Here is a 21,155-nt window from a genome sequence, read left to right as displayed (position 1 = left end):
TACATGAACATCTTTTCAGTCATGAAGAAGGTTGAATGTTTATACAAATCTTCACCTTGATTTTGATTTTAAAAACATTTGTCATTTTGATATTTTGATATTTCATAGCAGGACGCCTCAGGTCAGAGTGGACACAAGGAAAACATGGCATGGATCAGAAAAAAAATATTTTTTTATTCAATTGAACAAAATTATGCTTTGAAGCCAAATGAAGCTTTAAATGAATTAAATAACACCTGTTTTTAGTGAGTTTGTTTAATATATTCACTAAAACAGCAGAAGTAAAATGATATTTGAGTTTTCCTTTCACTCCTGCTCCGTGTTTCCCCACAGATTTTGCTGGTGGAGTTGATGGTGAACACCCCTGCAGGTGTGAAGGAAGGAAAACACAAACTGTGTAAAGAGTGAGACTGAAACAAGATAATCTGCCCAGCAGATTAAAATCTATGTTTTCAGATTCGCTGATGTGGGTGGAGATAGAGATTATCCAGCTTGAAGAAAACTTTCTGCCTCTTGGTTTAAGAGCAGAAACGTCCCAGCGTCTGCAGCAGGATGAGGTCCGGCTGGGTCAGAGGTTCGCTGATGCTCTTCGTTGTGACTTCAGCTCTGGTTTACCTGAGCTCCATAAAAACAGAGTTTCAATCCCACTTAGAGAGGCTGCAGAGAGCCCAGCATGACGACTCCATCCGCAGGATGGACAGGATGGAAGAGGACATCAGCAGGCTGTGTGAGTACACCTCTCAGATTTGAGTTGATTTTAGAAAATAAATGTCATTCTTCTGGGTTTATTTGAACGTCTATGCTGATTCTTAAACAAACCAAGACTTGTCAGCACTCTCACCTCTTCAGATTGTTTCTCTTTTCTTACTATTCCATGATCTGTATGTTATTCTGCACTTAACTAGTTCTGCATACTTTAGCAGCAGTTCTGCAAATATCTTAGTACACTTAAAATAAAACAAAACCAACTTATATGTAACTTTTCAGCAGGATATAGATAACCGTTTTGATAAAATAATTATTTAACATTGATTTTTAAGTTAAATAATCTGCCAGTGGAACTTGATCTTTTTAAAATCAATATTAAGGATTTATTTACTTAAAACAAGCTCCTATATCTCGCTGAAAAGTTATTTGAAAATTAGCTTCTATCTTACTTCAAGTATACTAAACTATTTGCACAATTTTTAAGATTTTAGAACTTTTATGCAAATTTTGACTCCATTTTATATCTTCAGAATTTCACAAAATTCAGCAAAATCTTTGTGCTCGTTCACAACAAACGTACTTTTAGGAAGAAACTCAGTTCAACTTATGAACAGGTTTCAAGCCATTAAGCTATTTTCAAATGATTTAGCTTTTTGATATCAGTTATGGCTTTTCTAAAATTGCTTTTTTAAGTTTTGTCTGTTTAGTGTTATAATGTAATCTAATGTTGAAATTCTTAAAATGCCACAGTGTGGATTCTAGTTAATATCTAACTAAACTCCTACATGACTTAAAGTCAACATCACTTGTTAGATATGTATTTATTATCATAATATTAACTGTTTTGAATGTTGATTTTATGTGCTGCTGTTTGCAGTTCAGGGAGGGGCAAGTAAAACAAACTAAAGACTCAGCGCTTTTGTCCACAGTGGACCTGATGAAAAAGTCTGAAAAGAAGGAGCAGGAGGAAGAGAAAGGGGTCAAAGTGAAGGAGAAGAAGCTGGTGAAGAAGTTGTACCCGAACTCCCGTCTGTTCAGAAAGTGGGGCGACGATCTGTCGGAGGAGGAGCAGAAGGAGGCCGAGGATTTGTTCCAGCGATACGGATACAACGCCTTCCTGAGTGACCGGCTGCCGCTCAACTGGGACATTCCTGACACCAGGCCGCCGAGGTGAGCTCCTCTTCCTCCTCCTGCAGAATCTGGTGAAAGCTGGCACACCTTTTCCACACACACAGGTGTCATCACAGGGAGTTTCCCATCTCTGAAAAGTCAATTTGCCATAAGCAACCAAGATTCTTATTTGATTTTGGAACAGGTTTAGACTTTATTGACATCATTCCTGCTTGTTGTTTTGAAAATGCACAACAGCGATCTATGTCTTAGCCTGTATTCTCTTAAAAAAAGTTTTTGGGGGTATTTTCCTGGTGGAATAAAGGTCAATAATAATAATATTGAGCTAACACAGGTAATAGTTGCACTAAGAACGATTTTAAATGCTGCATAAATTCAAGAATACATTAGTTTTAAAAAATTGGAGTGGCTTGTCAAACTTTTAGCATTACACAAGTGTTAGAGCTGACTAAGCTTGGTTTTTTTTTGTTATCAGGATTATCTTTTTCTTTTACATTTAATTCCAAAACTAACTAAACCAAAAGGTGATGTCATTGTTTTGCATGTTATTGATTGTTTTTGATGATAGATTCATAGTTATTAAGTTACTGTATTTTAAGGAAACACCTCAAACATTCTGATTTATTTGACATCATGGAGAAAAAAAATTCAACTGATATATAGAAACAGTCTTTTGAACATCGGTTCAAACCGTATTGTTAGACAGTTTTCTCAATCAATCAAATTTTATTTGTATAGCACATTTCAACATCAAGGCATTTCAAAGTGTGTTACATAATTAAAATGCAAACAGCATGTGACTTAGAATAAACAGTGAGAAAAAGAGATTTTGAAAAAGATTAAAAAAGATAAAAACAATAAAACCCGCACCCCTTTTAGGACTTCAGTTAAACGTCGTTTAACTGGGGCTCTAACCCTCTGGGACTTTAGTCAAAACCACCGTTTGACAAGGACTCAAACCTCTAGGTTTTTAGTTGAAACGCCGTCAACTGGGACTCTAAACCCCGTAGGACTTTAGTTAAACGTCGTTTAACTGGGACGTTTTCCGGGGAGCTTTACATCATTAAAACATAGACAGTGAGAAAGAGAAATAAATACACAAAAAGTAAAGATAAAAACATTAAAAACATGGAAGACATCAAAACCCACACTCTAATCCTAATTTAGCCATAAGCAGCTCTAACAGGTGGGTTTTAAGTTGGGATTTAAAGGCACTCAGTGTTTCAGCTGTTTTACAGTTTTCTGGAAGTTTGTTCCAAATCCGTGGTGCATAGAAACTGAATGCTGCTTCTCCTCGTTTGGTTCTGGTTCTGGGGATGCAGAGCAGAACCAGAACCAGAAGATCTGAGGGGTCTAGACGGTTGGTACAGCAATAACAGATCTTTAATGTATTGTGGTGCTAAACCGTTCAGTGATTTATAAACTAACAGTATTTTAAAGTCTATTCTCTGAGCTACAGGGAGCCAGTGTAGGGACTTTAAAACTGGTGTTATGTGCTCTATCTTCCTGGTTTTAGTGAGAACGCGAGCAGCAGTGTTCTGGATCAGCTGCAGCTGTTTGATTGATTTATTAGTCAGACCTGTGAAGACGCTGTTGCAGTAATCAATGCGGCTAAAGATAAACGCATGGATGAGTTTCTCTAGACATCAGTCCTCTAATCCTGGAGATGTTCTTCAGGTGATAGAAGGCCGACTTTGTGACTGTCTTAATGTGGCTCTGAAGGTTCAGGTCAGAGGTCATCACTACTCCCAGGTTTCGGGTCTGATCACTAGTTTTCAGTTGTAATAACTGAAGCTGAGCATTGATTCTAGTTTGCTCCTCTTTAGGTCCAAAGATGATAATTTCAGTTTTGTTTCTGTTCAGCTGGAGATGAACTGAATACTACTGATAACCAGGTCCAGTGTGTGTCCATGAGTGTGTGTTGCTTGTTTGACATGTTGTGTTAAACCAAAACTCTCTAATATATTAAACAGCTTTTTTGCCCCTCGGTCTTCGGGGTTGTCAACATGAATGTTGAAATCACCGACAATTATCAAACAATCGTAATCAATGCAGATGAGAGATAGAAGTTCATTGAAGTCCGTAAAGAAATTTTCCTCATATGTTGGGGTTTTGTATGAAGTTAGTATCAAAGTTCGTTTGTGGCCTTTTACCTCAATTCCAAGATACTCAAAAGACATAAAATTACCCAGAGAGATTTTACTACAGTCTATGGTATTCTTAAATATTGAAGCCACACCTCCTCCTTTTTTGTGTTTTCTATTCTCACTTAAAAAATTGTACGTAGGAGGCGCTGATTCAATTAGTATGATTGGTTCATTATTGTCATTCAGACATGTTTCTGTCAGAAATAAAACATCAATATTATGCTCGGTGATGAAATCATTAATTAATAGAGTTTTAGCACAGAGAGATCTGGTATTTAAAAGAGCCAGTTTAAGTGACTTGGGGGCTGAAAGTTCTTCAGTCTGAGGTTCCTTTAGGCAGGGGATCAGTTTGAGGTTTGAATAAATTAATTAATTAATTTATAACTTTTCTTGTAGTGATCCGGACAGGTAATGTCCTGCTATGCAAAGTCTATAAATATTTCTTATATCATGCGAAAAATTGCCTTATTTGTATTGTTTTAGGATTATATTAAAAAGAGCAGCTGCATTGATTGAGGGCTGGCTGCAGCGCCCCCTGTGGGTGTCTACAGTATGTTCAGCTGCATTTCCTTCTCGAAACCCCTGCAGTTCCCTTCCTGAGCAGGAGGGGACACTGCTGAGAAAACATCGCTGTAGGAATGACCGCTGAAGCAGAGCCTGTTACGTCCTTAGCAAAGGTTTTTCTGAATAGATATTGCCTAAAGCTAATTCTTCTAGATTTAATAATAATAAAAAAAAAACTAACGTAATTCCACCACCAGATGCTATACTTTTTGAACGCAAGATGGCAAATATCAACTATCTGTTAGCTCTTTCGATGGCAGATGCTAGACGCCATAAGTATGAAAACGGACGTTAAATCTATAATTAGAGGCCAGATTACCCAGACAGGTGCGTTGATGTCACACACCTGGTAATGCTAAGTGCTAACTTTATGAAGCAGGAGAGCAATTTAGTAAGTTTTATTACACACACGACGAACTAGACTGCACTAAAATATGTTGCAACTACATGGCATGCAAGCTAGCTTATTAGCCACCATATTTAATGATGAGTTATAACAGGAGGAACAAAGTATTGTTTACATCTGAATGTAATCAATGTAAAATATAAGAATTTTACAGCTTGAGTAAACCATTGGTGATTTAGGTTTGAAGTCATTATACACAAGCACTTTATTACATTAAATAGAGATCTGGCTTTAGATCAGAGAATGTGGATTTATTGGTTGTTTTTATAGGTTCATAATCACGTAAAACTGAGAGCTTATTTCATCTTTGTAATCAAACAAATGTTCCTACAATGGAGTAAATAGAGAAACAAAATTAGAACAATCGGTTCCAAATGTGTTTTGTGTTCATGGGCTGCCAAAATAAGGTTCTGTGATGTTTCTCTGGTTTTCACAGAATGTTGTTTGAATCACAAATAAATTTCTGAATTTCAGAAATTCATCGAGAACAGAACGATCTCGATGAAGGACAGAATGTGTAAAAGTGTCAACTTCTTTCTCAGAGGTGGCAAAAGAGACCATTCAACTTAAATTATATATCACATAACGCTAGAACAAGTGTTAAAGCAATTTATCTTTTATTTTTTGTCAATAACCTCATATTTGTCTTTCATGAATACCATGAATTATCTTACAGTTACTTTATTTACGGTTACAGATGTGCAGAGAAACAGTATCCAGAGGATCTACCCTCCCTGAGTGTGATCTTGATCTATCTGGATGAAGCCCTTTCTGTCATAAAGAGAGCCATCCGCAGCATCATCGACAAGACGCCTGCCCGGCTGCTGCGAGAAATCATACTGGTGGATGATCACAGTTCCAACGGTTTGTTTGGTATCCAATTAGCTGTAGGATTAGTTTGACAACTGAAAATTTGCATTTTTCATTTGAGGTTTTATCTGAAAGTTCTGCTGGAAACAATGTGGGAAGCTCTACTTTAAAGATTCAGGGTGATCTTGGTTGTTGTTTTCAGCTCTATGAATTAATATCCTTTTAAGGCACCTGGAGTATAGTGAAGAAATTTGCGGCCCTGGCGTGGACAGTGTTATTCTAAAAGACTCCAGATCCTACTGTGCTCCATTGTTACATGGCAATCCACTGGGCTTAGTACTTGAGTCTTTGTGTCCGCTACTGGTCGGTTCAACTTGGAACCCAATTTTTTTTTCTATTGTTCTGCAAAGTTTTATGTACCTTAAAAAAGGCAGGATGAGTAATCCATAGGAACATTAAGCATTTGTTTAGAACAGCTAAAACCTTGGGTTGCTCTGTGCTTATTGTTTAAAAGCAGTTTTTGAGGCACATTTTTTTTTTAAGTTAAATGCTTTGGAAACACTTTGTTTCACAAATGCTTTGTAATACTTTTGTACACTCAAGAAAAAACAGTAAAAGAATGCAAATCATGTTTAGCTTGAATTAGCGATGCAAACAATTAATCAACTTGCGCTAAATTGTCGATTAGCAGTTTATTGGATTAAAATTCTAAACCCTGTGACCCTCTTTTAGTGTTGTAGTTTTGGCCGCCATCCAGCAGAGGGCGCCACTGGTCACCTCAAAGCGGAGCCGTTGATGTAGAAACAAAGATGGCGGCCATTCCAGAGCGGGAAAGAAACGGTCCAAACAGAGTCCGGTATAAACATTAAACAAGCTCCTTAAGTTATCACTTTAGGCGCTCATTCAGCTACATGACGAAGCAGCGTCAACTTCTCAAACAAAAATGACTGCTGTGCTACGAAGGTGAGGATAATAAGCCAGAAAAGGGGGTAACAGAAAAGAACGTAACAGGATGGAAAAAAACATGACGCCAATAAGCACTGTTAATTTTGAGGTCTACTCTGAGTTTATACAATTCATGCAGTGAAGTTTTAGCATTCATTCAAGAATGACAGGACTTTTGTATGAGTCTCTTTGTTTATCGGAATTAAGTGTTTCATATATCGTTTTAAATTTCACTAAGGGTTCCTAGCTTAAACAGGACCTATAAATGCCTCTGGAATTTTTGGGCGTTTGGATAATGTTCATCCTTATTTCCCCTAAATGTGCGAAGATGGAATCTCCTCCCCAGAAGGTTTTTGTTTTTATTTTGCTGCAGATGATTTATTGGACAAGCTGGACTTGTACATTAGCTCCATCCATGAGGAGCGGCCCGGTCTGGTGAAGAAGATTAGGCACTCTGAGCAGCTCGGCCTGACCCAGGCCAGACTGACGGGGTGGAAAGCTGCAGTGGGAGATGTGGTGGCCATCTTGGATGCACACATAGAGGTCCATGTTCAGTGGTTGGTAGAAGGACTTTGCATTCTGAAGTTTTCCATCTTATTTTTAATGTTCTAGTAAAACAGCTTTCTGATTGCAGGGCAGAACCCCTGCTGGTGTAACATAGTTAAAATGGTTGAGGTTAAATCCTGCTAAAATGCACCATCTGCTGGTAAAAAGTTGTATTGCATTCACCCTAGAAAGAGCGAGGTATTATGGGTAATCCTCAGAGCCATGAGGATCACTGACGAGGTAACGTGTCTCTGTCATGTGTTAAAGAAATATTATTAATGCATTTTGTGAAGTGCGTTTGTGGTTTTCGTTTTTGCATATTGTTGAAATATGTTCGGTCTGGGTCACGCTAGTTCTGTTATTATGTCGTTTTTGTCGTGTTTGAGAATGTTTAGTTCGTGGGAAAGTGCAGTGGGAATTTCCCACGTGGTAACATTATGGCTCCTCCTTGCAGGAGCTTGTTTTATGCCAGAGACTGACCTTACCTCCATGCCCGTTCTGTGAAATGCAGGTATGTTTTACCAAATCTCCTGTAGCAGATGGTTAGCATGACACTGAGTTTTATATTAACAGTTTTATACAATGATGTGGTTAATTTATGTTTCTGCATTGTTCTAAAATGCAAGGTTATATAAACTAAAACATAAAAATGGCATCCAGTAAATAAAATGTCAGCATTTTATTTTATTTTTCAGAACATTTTAATTAGTTACTTTATTTTCTCTAAAAAGGAGACTCACTGGTTGTCCTTTTATTGTAAAACAAAATCCACTATACGATCACTGTAATTTTAAATTATTTTATTGTGGTTATTGTATTATGGGTAATCCTCAGAGCCATGAGGATCACTGACGAGGAGCTTGTTTTATGCCAGAGACTGACCTTACCTCCATGCCCGTTCTGTGAAATGCAGATGGAGAATTAAAGAAACAGCTGATGCCAACTTGAGCAGCTCCTTGTCGTTCATTACCACACCGATAGAAGCCACCAAAACCACATAGGCCACAATGGTGCCGTGACTCGTCGAGAACTACATCGGACCGGGCTGGTGACTTCTGATCCTCACGTTGCTGGTGCTCCACTGTGTCATCTGAATTTGCAACGGAAGTCTAAGTAGCGCATCTGAGTGTGTTTGTACATCTTTGTGAAAGGACATTTCTTTTGAATGCTCTTGGACTTTTGTCAAAATGAGTTTCAGTAATTTTGGACAATCAAATGGGACTCCACTCTGTATTGGCAGAGGTAGAGGGTTCTCTAACACCCCTGTTCCATTTTCATTGGGTAGTCCATCACTTGATGTACATACTGTAAATGACTCATTGGTGACTGGGGAAACTGTTACACCCAGTGGTCAGACCTGTCCTACTATTCAACCTCCTCAGTGTTCTAGCACATCTATCCAAGATTCTCATGTTGATAATGCTGGGCTAGTGGATCAGATGAGCACTATTGTCCAACAAATAGGGCAACAGCTGGCTGATAGTGTTATGGCACACCTGAACTCAAGCAGCCCAAGTGGAACTGTAATTGAAACAACTCGAAATGAGAACCATCAAGTCCCATGCGGCTCACTGGATCTTTCTCAGGTCCAACTCGTCTCCAGAAGCCAGGTGAAGGAACCACCTATTTTTAAGGGGGAGAGTTCTGATACGGTTACAGTTGATGAATGGGAGGACTCGATGAAAAATTACATAAAAAAGAGTGGTGTGCAGCAAGAACACCAGGCTGAGGAGATCCTTATCCATCTTAGAGGCAGAGCGAGGGATGTTGTGAGGTGTGGAATACGCAACTGTGGAATTGATGTTCAGCGTAATCCACAAGCCATCTATTCGCTTCTGCGCAAACATTTTGGGTCTGATCAGTGCTCTCCAGTACCGCTTGCTGATTTTTACTCCACCCGGCCAAGAGAGAACGAGGATCCATTCGAATATTGGCTAAGATTGAATGGAGCAGCTGATGTTGCTGCTAACCGACTTAAAGAACAGGGTAAGACCTTTGACAATCCAAGTGTTGAAGTCACTCGCATGTTCATCAGATACTGTCCATGTAAAGATTTAGCTCTCACCTTCAGATCCAAGACCATAGAAAAATGGTCGGCACAAGATGTTCAGGAAGTGTTGGATGAGTATCATATGGAAAAGGGACTGCGGTCTGCTGAGAAAGAAAGCAGAATCAGTGTGAACCGAGCAGAAGTGGCCTGCACAGCGCCCACATCTGTTCAAAAGCAGGAACTGCAACAATGTGTGGCCCCAGACAATTCCACAATGGAAAGACTGATTGGCATGTTGGAGAAAGTGCTACTTCAAGCCCAGTGCAACTCCCAGTCCAGCAGAAGGCAACCTGTTAAAAACCGTTTGCCGACTATTAAAGGACTGAATGACATACCATGTTCTGTGTGTAATGATAATTCTCACACTGCACGTATGCACTGCCGACAGAACAATCTGTGCTTCTTCTGTCATCTTCCTGGCCATTCAAGTCGAAACTGCAGTCAGAGAGATCAGCTACCTTCCCACAACCAACAGGAAAACTGAAAGATCTGCGTGGAGGGGAGGACAGCGCAGATCCTCTTAGTGACACTCCCACCTTGGATTCTTCTGATGAGGACTGTGAGACTCTGTACATTAATTACAGCAGCAAGGTTCCACCACAAAAGACACTGATTGTGCAAGCCCCTCAGAGACTTTCTAAGACTGACAGCTTGTTCTACACGGATGTGACTGTTGGAGGCACACATTCCCTCAAAGCCTTGGTTGACAGTGGATCAATGGCATGCACCATGAGTGAGGAAGCAGAAGCAAAACTTTCAAACTATCTCACGAACCTGGATAAGAAACCAGCCGCTGATTTTGTTATTGTTGGATGTGGAGGTCATGTCGTCACACCTTCTGCATTGTATGAACTCACTCTAACAGTTTTTGGCTTTAATGTCATGATCCCTGTTCTAGTGGTTCCGGGCCAATCTGATGAAATGATATTGGGCAGTAATGCTATCAGATGGCTGATTTCACGAATGAAAGTCTCTTTTGATGAGACAACTGACTGTTCCTCTCAGAGAGACATTCACAAAGACAATTTGCCCTGTTTAATGTCTCTGCTGTCAGACTCGATGTCCTGTGACCCAGGCATGAAACCCATCAAAGTGGGCACAGCCAAACTCAAAAGGTCTGTTACTCTCCAGCCTCTAACTGAACATTTAGTTTGGGCCAAACTGCCTACATCTGATGTTTCTTTAGTTGGATGTTCAGTCATCATTGAACCAACTCAGTCCAAGTGCAGACCCAGACAAATCCTAGTGGGGAGAGTTGTAGCATCATTGTATGCTGATGGTTGTGTTCCTGTCAAGATTGTAAATCCAACTGAAAAACTTCTCACTCTGAGAAGAAATGCAAAAGTTGCCGATGTGTCCACTTGTGTTTCTGTACATGACTTCACCAAACCTGAGTGCATCCAATCCAACACACAGTACACCAAAGACCCTGTAGAAACACCAGTAACTGACGAGGAGATGTCTCACATTCTGAGTGACATTGGACTCCAGGACTTGGACTTCTCATCTTGTGAAGTCTCCCTTGAGTGGAAAAATAAGTTACTGCAAATAATTCAGCAGTATGAATACATCTTTTCTCGGCATAAAATGGACTGTGGGGATGCTACAGATTTTGTGCACAGAATACGTCTGGTGGATGACAAGCCCTTTAGGCTACCATACAGGCGTGTTCCGCCTTGTCATTATGAAAAACTGCGCACTGCTCTGAGTGAAATGGAGGAGTTGGGAATTATTCGTAAATCACAAAGCGAATACTCCTCTCCTCTGGTTCTGGTTGTGAAGCCGAATGGAGATCTCCGTATCTGCAATGATTTCAGATGGTTGAATGCGCGAACCGTTAAAGACGCGCATCCATTGCCTCATCAAACAGATGCCCTCGCTGCACTTGGTGGGAATGTATTCTTTTCCACCATGGACCTGACTTCAGGGTTCTATAATGTGAGACTACACGAGGATGACAAAAGGTTTACTGCCTTTTCGTCTCCTTTTGGCCTGCATGAGTACAATAGGATGCCTCAAGGCTTGACCAACAGCCCCGCAACTTTTATGCGGATGATGATGTCTATTTTTGGGGACCAAAATTTCACTAGCTTGCTATGTTATTTGGATGACCTGATGGTCTTTGCCCCATCTGAACAGGTTGCGCTTGATCGGCTCCAGATGGTTTTCTCTCGTCTGGCTGCAAATAACTTAAAACTGTCTCCCAAAAAGTGTCACTTCCTTCGTAGGTCAGTGAAATTTTTGGGTCATGTGATAAGTGAGGATGGTGTAAGCACTGATCCTAGTAAAGTTCAGGCTATCAGTGAGGTACAGGAAACTGATCTTATGGAGCCTGATGGTGAGACACCATGTGCCAGGAAAATTAGATCCTTTCTTGGGATGGTCCTTTATTATCATCACTTTATTGGGAAGTGCTCCGTTAAAGCTAAACCACTCTTTAGCCTTGTAGCTGAGCCACGAGTGACAAACAAAAAGGGGCGAGGCAACAAACCCAAATTTAAAAAGGGTCGGGTTAAACTGTCCCCATCTGACTGGACTGATGAGTGCAAGGAAGCATTTAAAACTTTGAAAAATGAGTTGATAAGTGGTGTTACCTTGGCTCATCCAGATTTTAATGCTCCATTCATCCTTGCAGTTGATGCCTCTTTTGATGGCATTGGAGCTGTTTTGTCACAGCTTCCTCCTGATGGAAAGGTGGCTAGACCGGTGGCTTTTGCCAGTAGGACTCTCTCACGCTCTCAGCTAAACTATCCAGCACATCGCTTGGAATTTCTTGCTCTGAAATGGGCAATCTGTGACAAGTTTAGCCACTGGCTTAAAGGGCGTCATTTCACAGTCTGGACAGACAACAACCCATTAACGTACATACTAACCAAACCAAGGTTAGATGCGTGTGAACAGCGGTGGGTGTCCAGGCTCGCTCCCTATAGTTTTGATCTGAACTATGTTCCTGGTAGCAAAAATGTTGTTGCTGATGCCTTGAGTAGAGAACCATTTGTTCAGTCATGCATGAGCCATCGCATTGTAACTGAACCATATACCGCACTACTTAACCAGGTGAACGGTGTGGTGGAGAAAACGGTCCAAGACGCGTTTCGTTGTACGACCAACTGTCAGTTGGTTGTTGAATGCACAGATGACGATGCTGAGGTGCCCTCACCAACTTCCCAGACATCATTAACATCACAAGATGTGTCAGCTGTTCTTGAGGCACATGAGTCTGGAGGTTTCAGTCAGATGAGAGCCACTGATCCAGCTGTCTTGCAACTCAGTGACACTGATCAATCTGCCTTGCTGCCAAAGAGTGAACTTGCTAATTTACAAGGTCAGGATGGTGTGCTGGGCAGACTTTTCTATTATATGCAGCGTCACAGGAGACCCACCAGACGTGAACGAGCAAGTGAGTCACCTGGTGTTTTAAACCTGCTGAGACATTGGCCTAAGCTTGTCATTAAAGATGGCCTGATTTACAGAGTTAAGAAAGACAAACAAATGAACATGACAACTCAACAGTTTCTTGTCCCTGACTCTTTAAAAGCCAAAGTCCTCCAAGGAGTGCACGACTCAGCTGGTCATCAGGGCCAGGCCCGCACACTGTCTCTCGCCAGACAGAGGTTCTTTTGGATTGGGATGGAACGTGACATCATTAACCATGTCAAGTGTTGCTTTCGATGTGTGGTTGGCAAAACTCCAGAACCTAATGACAGAGCTCCCCTTGAAAGTATTCAGACCTCTGAGCCAATGGAACTGGTCTGTATTGATTTTTGGACAGCTGAGCTCTCAGATAAGCGTAGTGTGGATGTCCTAGTTGTAACAGACCACTTTTCCAAGATGGCACATGCATTTCCATGCAAGAATCAGTCAGCCAAACAAGTTGCTCGTCGTCTGTGGGATGACTTCTTTTGCACATATGGATTTCCTAAACGCATTCATTCAGATCAAGGAGCAAATTTCGAAAGTCTTCTCATCAAAGAACTTCTGGAAATGGCTGGCATACAAAAATCTCACACTACACCGTACCACCCGATGGGGAATGGCATTGTTGAACGTTACAATAGAACCTTAGGAAACATGATACGTGCACTTCCTCCCCAGTCCAAGGCAAGATGGCCTCAGATGCTCAAAATGCTAACATTCTGCTACAATTGCACTGAGCATGAAACAACTGGATTTGCACCGTTTTTCCTTATGTTCGGCAGGATCCCGCGCCTGCCCATTGATGTGGTTTTCCAGCACGCTCTGTCAAATGGCCCAGTTGTAGACCATCATGAGTTTGTCTCCCGCCTCAAACATGACCTCTCTGTGGCTGCCCGCATTGCCCGACAAAACAGTTCATCAGAACAAGCCCATCAAGCAATGTACTACAACCGCAAGGCTAAAGGTTCTCCTCTCGATGTGGGTGACAGAGTTTTGGTTGCTAATCGTGGTGAGCGAGGGAAGAGGAAGATTGCAGACAAATGGGAATCAACGGTATATGAAGTGGTGTCTGTGAAGCCTGATATCAATGTGTATTGCATCAGAGACCCTGTCACATCAAGGACAAAGGTTCTCCACAGAAATCTTCTCCTCCCTGTCAACTTTCTTACTGCTGCTGCCGTTTCTGATGATGTGGACAATTCCTCTTGCCCTTCCACAGCAGGAAGTGGACCTTCTCACCCTGTTGTGCCTGATGAGGTACAGGACAATGAAACTAAAACTGTGAACTGGCTTTTGCAGATGGACGGAAATGGTTGTATGGATGAAGTTGTTGTAAATCACCCTGACTGTGCTTCTGACATTTCAGTATGTGGTTCTTCAGTAGACATTGTGTCTCCTGTCTCAAGTGATGTGACCAAGGATTTGCCTGAACCTCATCTCCCTGAATCTGTTGCACTGTCAAGCTCTCCTGAACCAGTTTCCAACCTTACAACTGCAGCTGTCCACTCTGAGCTCATTCAGCATGATCTTTCAGCTGAACATAGTATTGACACAAAACTGGACTTGCCCGCAACTGATGTTATTTGCACTCAGCCTTCTCGGCTATGCACTAGGTCGGGTAGGCTTGTTAAGCCTCCGGCCAGACTTATATGTGAAATGAATGAACAGGGTGTGGATGATTCAATGTCGACTGTGGACTCTCTGTTTTCCTTTGTAAAGACAATGTTTGCTGGGTAGATTTGTGTTAATTCAAAGTTTTTTGGGGGTTGTTTTTTTTTCTCGGTGATTGCCTTATAGAGCAACGGTTGAATATCAAAAGGTGTAAATGGCATCTTTTGGGTCTGTGTTGGTGAGAGTATTGGCCACACTCTTGCTAGCATTATTCCTTAGGGGAAGTTTTGAACTGATGTGACAACTATGTGCTCTCTTTATCGCACTTTTATTTTAGTGCTGTGTGTGCTTGTTTGATGCAACCCCATTTTAGCAGAATTTAAGGGGGGTGTATGTAACATAGTTAAAATGGTTGAGGTTAAATCCTGCTAAAATGCACCATCTGCTGGTAAAAAGTTGTATTGCATTCACCCTAGAAAGAGCGAGGTATTATGGGTAATCCTCAGAGCCATGAGGATCACTGACGAGGTAACGTGTCTCTGTCATGTGTTAAAGAAATATTATTAATGCATTTTGTGAAGTGCGTTTGTGGTTTTCGTTTTTGCATATTGTTGAAATATGTTCGGTCTGGGTCACGCTAGTTCTGTTATTATGTCGTTTTTGTCGTGTTTGAGAATGTTTAGTTCGTGGGAAAGTGCAGTGGGAATTTCCCACGTGGTAACATTATGGCTCCTCCTTGCAGGAGCTTGTTTTATGCCAGAGACTGACCTTACCTCCATGCCCGTTCTGTGAAATGCAGGTATGTTTTACCAAATCTCCTGTAGCAGATGGTTAGCATGACACTGAGTTTTATATTAACAGTTTTATACAATGATGTGGTTAATTTATGTTTCTGCATTGTTCTAAAATGCAAGGTTATATAAACTAAAACATAAAAATGGCATCCAGTAAATAAAATGTCAGCATTTTATTTTATTTTTCAGAACATTTTAATTAGTTACTTTATTTTCTCTAAAAAGGAGACTCACTGGTTGTCCTTTTATTGTAAAACAAAATCCACTATACGATCACTGTAATTTTAAATTATTTTATTGTGGTTATTGTATTATGGGTAATCCTCAGAGCCATGAGGATCACTGACGAGGAGCTTGTTTTATGCCAGAGACTGACCTTACCTCCATGCCCGTTCTGTGAAATGCAGATGGAGAATTAAAGAAACAGCTGATGCCAACTTGAGCAGCTCCTTGTCGTTCATTACCACACCGATAGAAGCCACCAAAACCACATAGGCCACACTGGCTCGGATTAAAGAGGACCGCACTGTGATACTGACACCAGTTTTTGATAAAGTCGACTTTGATGACCTGATAGTGATTCCTTATATGGCCAATGCTGATGGCTTTGACTGGGCCTTATGGTGCAGGTATGAGGCATTCAGACCCGAGTGGTACGCCTTGGAGGATGAATCCCAACCTGGCAAGTAAGAGTCACTTCAGTCATATTTGTTAGAAAGCCCACACTGTTTATGCTTGGTTTATAGTTTATAGCACATGTGCCAAACTCAAGGCCTGGGAGCCAAATCTGGCCTACTGTAGCTTTTTATGTGGCCCTCTAGGTTCTAAATTACATCAATAAGTCCCTCTAGTTTTTCACAAATCTACAAAATTGGTAAAAAAAAAAACCATTGAGTTTAAGTGATCAATACAGCGAGTAATAAAAAGTCACATTTAACATAAACATTCCTTACAAATATTTCTAATTTTGCACCAAAACGTCTTTGATTTTGATTGCAAAAAACCCCCACAAAAACGATCACAAAATCCTGGATGGAGAAGATGTTCAAATTTATTTCATTTTAAGAAACACTTACTGAATGTTGAGACAAACAGCTATTTATTGATATTTTAACAGTTTAGTGGGGTTTATCAATACATTCTGGCAAAACTTTAATAACATTCAGATTTTTCATATGAAATGAAACTGATTTCACAGTATTACGTTTTACTATTTTATTTATTTGAACCCCCCATATCTTCCTGCTCTAAACCAGAAGCTCAACTCAAACTTCTCCTTTTTAATATTTACAAATATCTCTCTTTGTGCCTCATCTTCACTTTGCAAAAATAAAAATGTCATGGATTTGGTTTACATTTACTTTGGTTACAGCTATAGCAGTGACTTAATGTTGACCCTTATTTGTGGCTAAACAGGTTTGTTTTAAGGGGGTTAATTGTTTGGCATATTTATAACTTGCTATAATGAGATTATAATGACATCTCACACTTGGTCCTGATTACTTCACTGTCAGCATTGGTTCATTTTTCACAGCATGTTGGACAACCAGCTCAGTGTTTGGCTTAATTGCTGTAAAATGTTGTTGTTGCTATGTACCGGTTTGTGTTCTGGTGAAGGAGAGCGTCCATGACGGGAAACAAACAGGTTAAAGAGAAGCACACAAAGCACTATTGACAGAAAGCCTGCTGCAGGACATTTTGAGCAGGGAATATTTATCCTTTGAAGTCTTAAATCAGCTTGGTGTTATTGGTTAAATGTGACCCCACAGGACAGGGTATAAAAAGATGTTCAAATTGGGAGTGTTGTCAAAACTAGCATCAAAGTCATGTTTTAAAGAAGAGAGAGAGAGTGCCTCTTCAGCCGATGGTAGTTATTTTACTTTCTAAAATAATGGTTTAAGTATATTTTTTGCCAAAAAGGTGATTTGGGACATTATTTCAGGAAGGTGACAATATTTGTTTTAGGGAACTAAAGCTGAAGGTAACATATAAACACATTGACCCCAGAATAGATCCCTGAGGAACTCCACAAGTAAGCGAGAAACAGATTCTATTAAAGTCCCGTCAGACAGAAGAAGCCTGAACTACTCTTATGCAGTTCTTGAGAGTTTTTAATGTTGAAAAAGACGTGTATATTCTCATCTGGAAGAAAATATTTTTATTTTAAATTAAACAGCTCAGACACCAATTTATGCTAAATTATTTCAGGGTGATTCATTTCAGATTTTACTAGAAGTTACTCCTCTTTACATAATGCATAAGCGTTTAGTCTTAAAATCATTGCAGAACCTTAAAAACTGTCTTCGCCACTTAGAATTTCAGCCACTAGGTGGCACCAGATGGAGCCTTTAAGACTTGATTTCTCTGTTGTTGTTTATTGACTTATTAGCCACTTTCAGTGTTTGATCTGTTTCCTGGTCCCACCAGGAGCCCGTCCGTCATGGGAATACTGGTTGCAGATCGGAAGTTTTTTGGAGAGATCGGAAGCCTTGATGGCGGGATGAAGACATACGGAGGTGAAAACGTGGAGCTCGGCATACGGGTGAGATTTAAAATGAGCTCAGAACCAAAAAGAAACACAATTAAATGGTTTAGACTCGTGTTTTATATGTTACAAGTGTTGGTTTTGTTATATATAATGACAATATTGCTGTTCCATTTATTTATTTAGCTCAGTAATTTGTCCTTGCCACATTAAAATGGATATATGGAATCAGTTTTAATACATTTAGATAGTAAACAAATATTATTAGATTTGTACTTTGGAATGATGTAGGGAAAAAAATATTTTAGTAAAAAAAAAATCACTTTAGCCTCTAATTTTACATTTACAATTTAGCTGATTTGATATTCATTTTAGAATTTTCTGTAATTTATTTTTGACAATTCAATATTTGTTTCTAATTTATTTTACCACAAAAATGGAAAAAAATGGATGACAGTTAAATAATAAAAGTAATGTACAAATATTAGAGATATAAAAAGTAATTAAAAGAAAATTGAATACATTAAATTGGTATTTTTCATTTTTAACTTATGAGATTATTTCAGTCATCTGCCCCCTAGTGGTGGTTTCTGGAACCAACAACTTTCCAGCTTATTAGTGAAGAATTATTAATATTAAAAGTGTTTTAGACTCTTGTTTTGCCTTTCTTTGACTGTTTTAAAGTGAGTTTGTGTTTTGGCAGGTGTGGCTGTGTGGAGGCAGCATAGAGGTCATTCCCTGCTCCAAGGTCGCTCACATTGAACGCTTTCATAAGCCCTACGCCCTGGACCTGAGTGCCTTGATGAGACGCAACGCCCTGAGGGTGGCAGAGGTCTGGATGGACGACTACAAATACAACGTGGAAGTGGCCTGGAATCTTCCCATCGGGGTCAGACGAGACGCCACATTATTACTAACATGAGTTCAATCTTTAGTCATCAAAAATAATCCGATTAGGGTTTAGGAAAGGCCACAAACGAACTTAATGATCCAGAAAACGGCCTCATGTGATCTTATTGAATGTGTTCTCCAACAGAATCATGGAATTGACATCGGGGATGTTTCTGAGAGGAAGAAGCTGAGGGAGAGGCTGAAGTGTAAACCCTTCCAGTGGTACCTGGATAATGTTTACCCCATGCTGGAACTGCTGCAGGACCTGCTGGGCTACGGAGCTGTGAGTTAAAAACACTGGGCTTTTAAATCCTCACACAGGGTCTCAATGTGCCAATTAGTTACTGCTAAGTTATAATGGCAGCTAAAGGAAACGGTGTGATATTTTTGAGATGGGGTTCTGTGGAGTAGTTATCAGCAGACAGTATTTTACCTGAATAAAAGGCCTGTGGTTGGGAAAACCACAAGAAAAAAACAAATACAAGACAGAAAAAAAATAAATATAGGAGATGGATTTTTTTTAAAGAATATTTTATTTTGGATTTTTAGTAGTAACATCGCAGGTATAAACTAATGGGACAAAACTGGTACACAATGAAGCACAATTCAAACAATGAGACATATTGAAAGTAAAATACATTTACAATAATATAACACAACCAAAGGAGGACTGGACGGGGGTGGGTAATCTATAGGGATGAAATAAAATGTATATGAATCGGAAATGGATTGAGACACAGATGGTATCAGATTCGCTCATAAATCTTGTCGAGTCCAGCTCGATTACAGGATCATCAATCAATCCAATGTGCTGGTAGATTTTGCATATAACTTAAAAAAGGCTGCCATATTTTATAAAAAGTCTTGCCTCTATTCTGCATCCAGTAGGTTATTTTTTCTAGTGTCACACAGCTATTAATCTCACAAAGCCACATTTTAATTGGGAGGGGGGAGTCTGATTTCCATTTTGTTGTAATACATTTCTTAGCAATTGCCAAAAGGATTTCTGTAAGTTTCTTGTCACAGACTGTCTATAAATTGGAATTTGTAAAGTTCCCCAATAGACAGATCTCTGGGTCAATTGGAATCATGATGCTGAATGTCTGATAACGTTTCACAAACCCCTTTCCAAAAACCCTGCAATTTAGAGCAATGCCAGGTGGCATGGAGGAATGTTCCTTCCTCCATGCCACATCTAAAACAAAGAGGAGATACATTAGAATTATATTTATGTAATTTTTGTGGGGTGACATATAACTGATGTGTAAAATTAAATTGTACTAGTCTAAATTGAGCATTTAGAGTAGATGTGAGACCTTCTCTGCACAAATTATTCCATAATTGCCTCTCAATAGATATTCCCAAATCCTTTTCCCATTTGATTCTGGAACTATCCATCCCATTTATAGCTAAAGTTGACATGAGTGCTGTATACACCCTTGAAATGATTTTACATAACGGCCAACTGGCATGACACATTTCCTCAACGGGAGACATAGATGGTAGCTTCCAACTTCCTTTCTGATTAGCTCTTATGAAGTCGCGAAGTTGGAGATAGCCAAGGAAATCTTTGTCAGTTTAAACTTCTTTTAACTGCTGTAGTGACATAAATACTTGCTTTTCGTAGCAGTGCTCCAATCAGCAAATTCCCTTCTCCTGCCAGTATCTAAAGTTACCAGACTGAAAAATCTTTAGTAGCAGTCTATTTCTAGCCTTCTAGCCTAAACATTTCATAGGAGATGATTTGCCATTTTACAACCAAGCTCGGCAGAAATTGTAAAAATGTCTCTGGTCTACTTGTGGCTTTTGAGTTTTTTTTTTACACTATGATCATTATAGATAGAAAAGAAGTTGAACATTGACTTTTAAAATTTTGAGATTAATCTAAAAACTGAAACTTTACTGCCGATAAATTTGAACTTACCCATTATATATGCTAAAAAGCTAGCACCAGTAATCAGTACTGGTTACTGGTGGCCTCCACAGAACTACATGAAACATTTTATTATGTTTGTTTTTTGTGTGCAGCTGATTAATGACCGCTGGCCCGCTAAGTGTGTGGATCAGGGCCCGGCTCCTGGCTCCACACCCATCCTCTATGGATGCCACTTCTTCTCCTCTCAGGTAACGCTCAGCAGCTCACAACATTCAGACTTTTGCTTCTTGCTTCTTGATTTTGTTTTTCTGTCTCTCAGCACTGTTATTACCTCACTGACGGAAAACTTTACATCGGTGGGATCCAATCACACAAATACAGCAGCAACAACTGTCTGGTGGATCCTGGTTCAGGAGTTTCACCAGGACTGCATCAGTGCAACCTGGCCCAGCAGAAGAAACTCCACATGTTTTGGGACTTCAAACAGGTAAAAACAATTTCAATCTAAATATGCAACACAAAGTGTTTTTTTCTGGAGGGAAGTTAAAGATAAAATAATTTTATTCACAGGGAGGACAGATCCAGAACAGAGACACTAAGAGATGCCTGGAAGTAGTGCTGGGAGACATGTACCCCAGACTGGTTCTCCAGCAGTGCAGCGGTCAGAGATGGACGATACAACATGTGATTACGGCACAGAAACGGCACATTAATTCAGAGAAACAGGTACTGTGACCTGCAAGGCCAGTGCTCCATTAGACCAGGCAACATCCT

The 21,155-nt window shown here is 40.0% G+C and overlaps 1 protein-coding gene across 1 annotated transcript; it reads left to right on the top strand.

Annotated features, from left to right (window-relative positions):
* Nucleotides 1-382: 382 nt before the first annotated feature.
* On the top strand, nucleotides 383-21,116 carry LOC106910067 (putative polypeptide N-acetylgalactosaminyltransferase 8). The gene is made up of 12 exons (XM_088003469.1): nucleotides 383-727; nucleotides 1,638-1,878; nucleotides 5,654-5,820; nucleotides 7,085-7,268; nucleotides 7,346-7,362; nucleotides 15,635-15,815; nucleotides 17,557-17,671; nucleotides 18,318-18,503; nucleotides 18,651-18,788; nucleotides 20,534-20,629; nucleotides 20,701-20,868; nucleotides 20,952-21,116. The coding sequence occupies exons 1-12, from the start codon at nucleotides 553-555 to the stop codon at nucleotides 21,114-21,116; spliced, it is 1,833 nt and encodes a 610-aa protein (XP_087859595.1). The 5' UTR covers nucleotides 383-552.
* Nucleotides 21,117-21,155: the final 39 nt, after the last annotated feature.

The sequence above is a fragment of the Poecilia mexicana genome, unplaced genomic scaffold (assembly GCF_051168715.1).
Source record: "Poecilia mexicana isolate PSO_F unplaced genomic scaffold, ASM5116871v1 scaffold_23, whole genome shotgun sequence".
NCBI classification, from domain to species: domain Eukaryota; kingdom Metazoa; phylum Chordata; class Actinopteri; order Cyprinodontiformes; family Poeciliidae; genus Poecilia; species Poecilia mexicana.
This window is presented reverse-complemented; position numbering and strand designations above follow the sequence as displayed.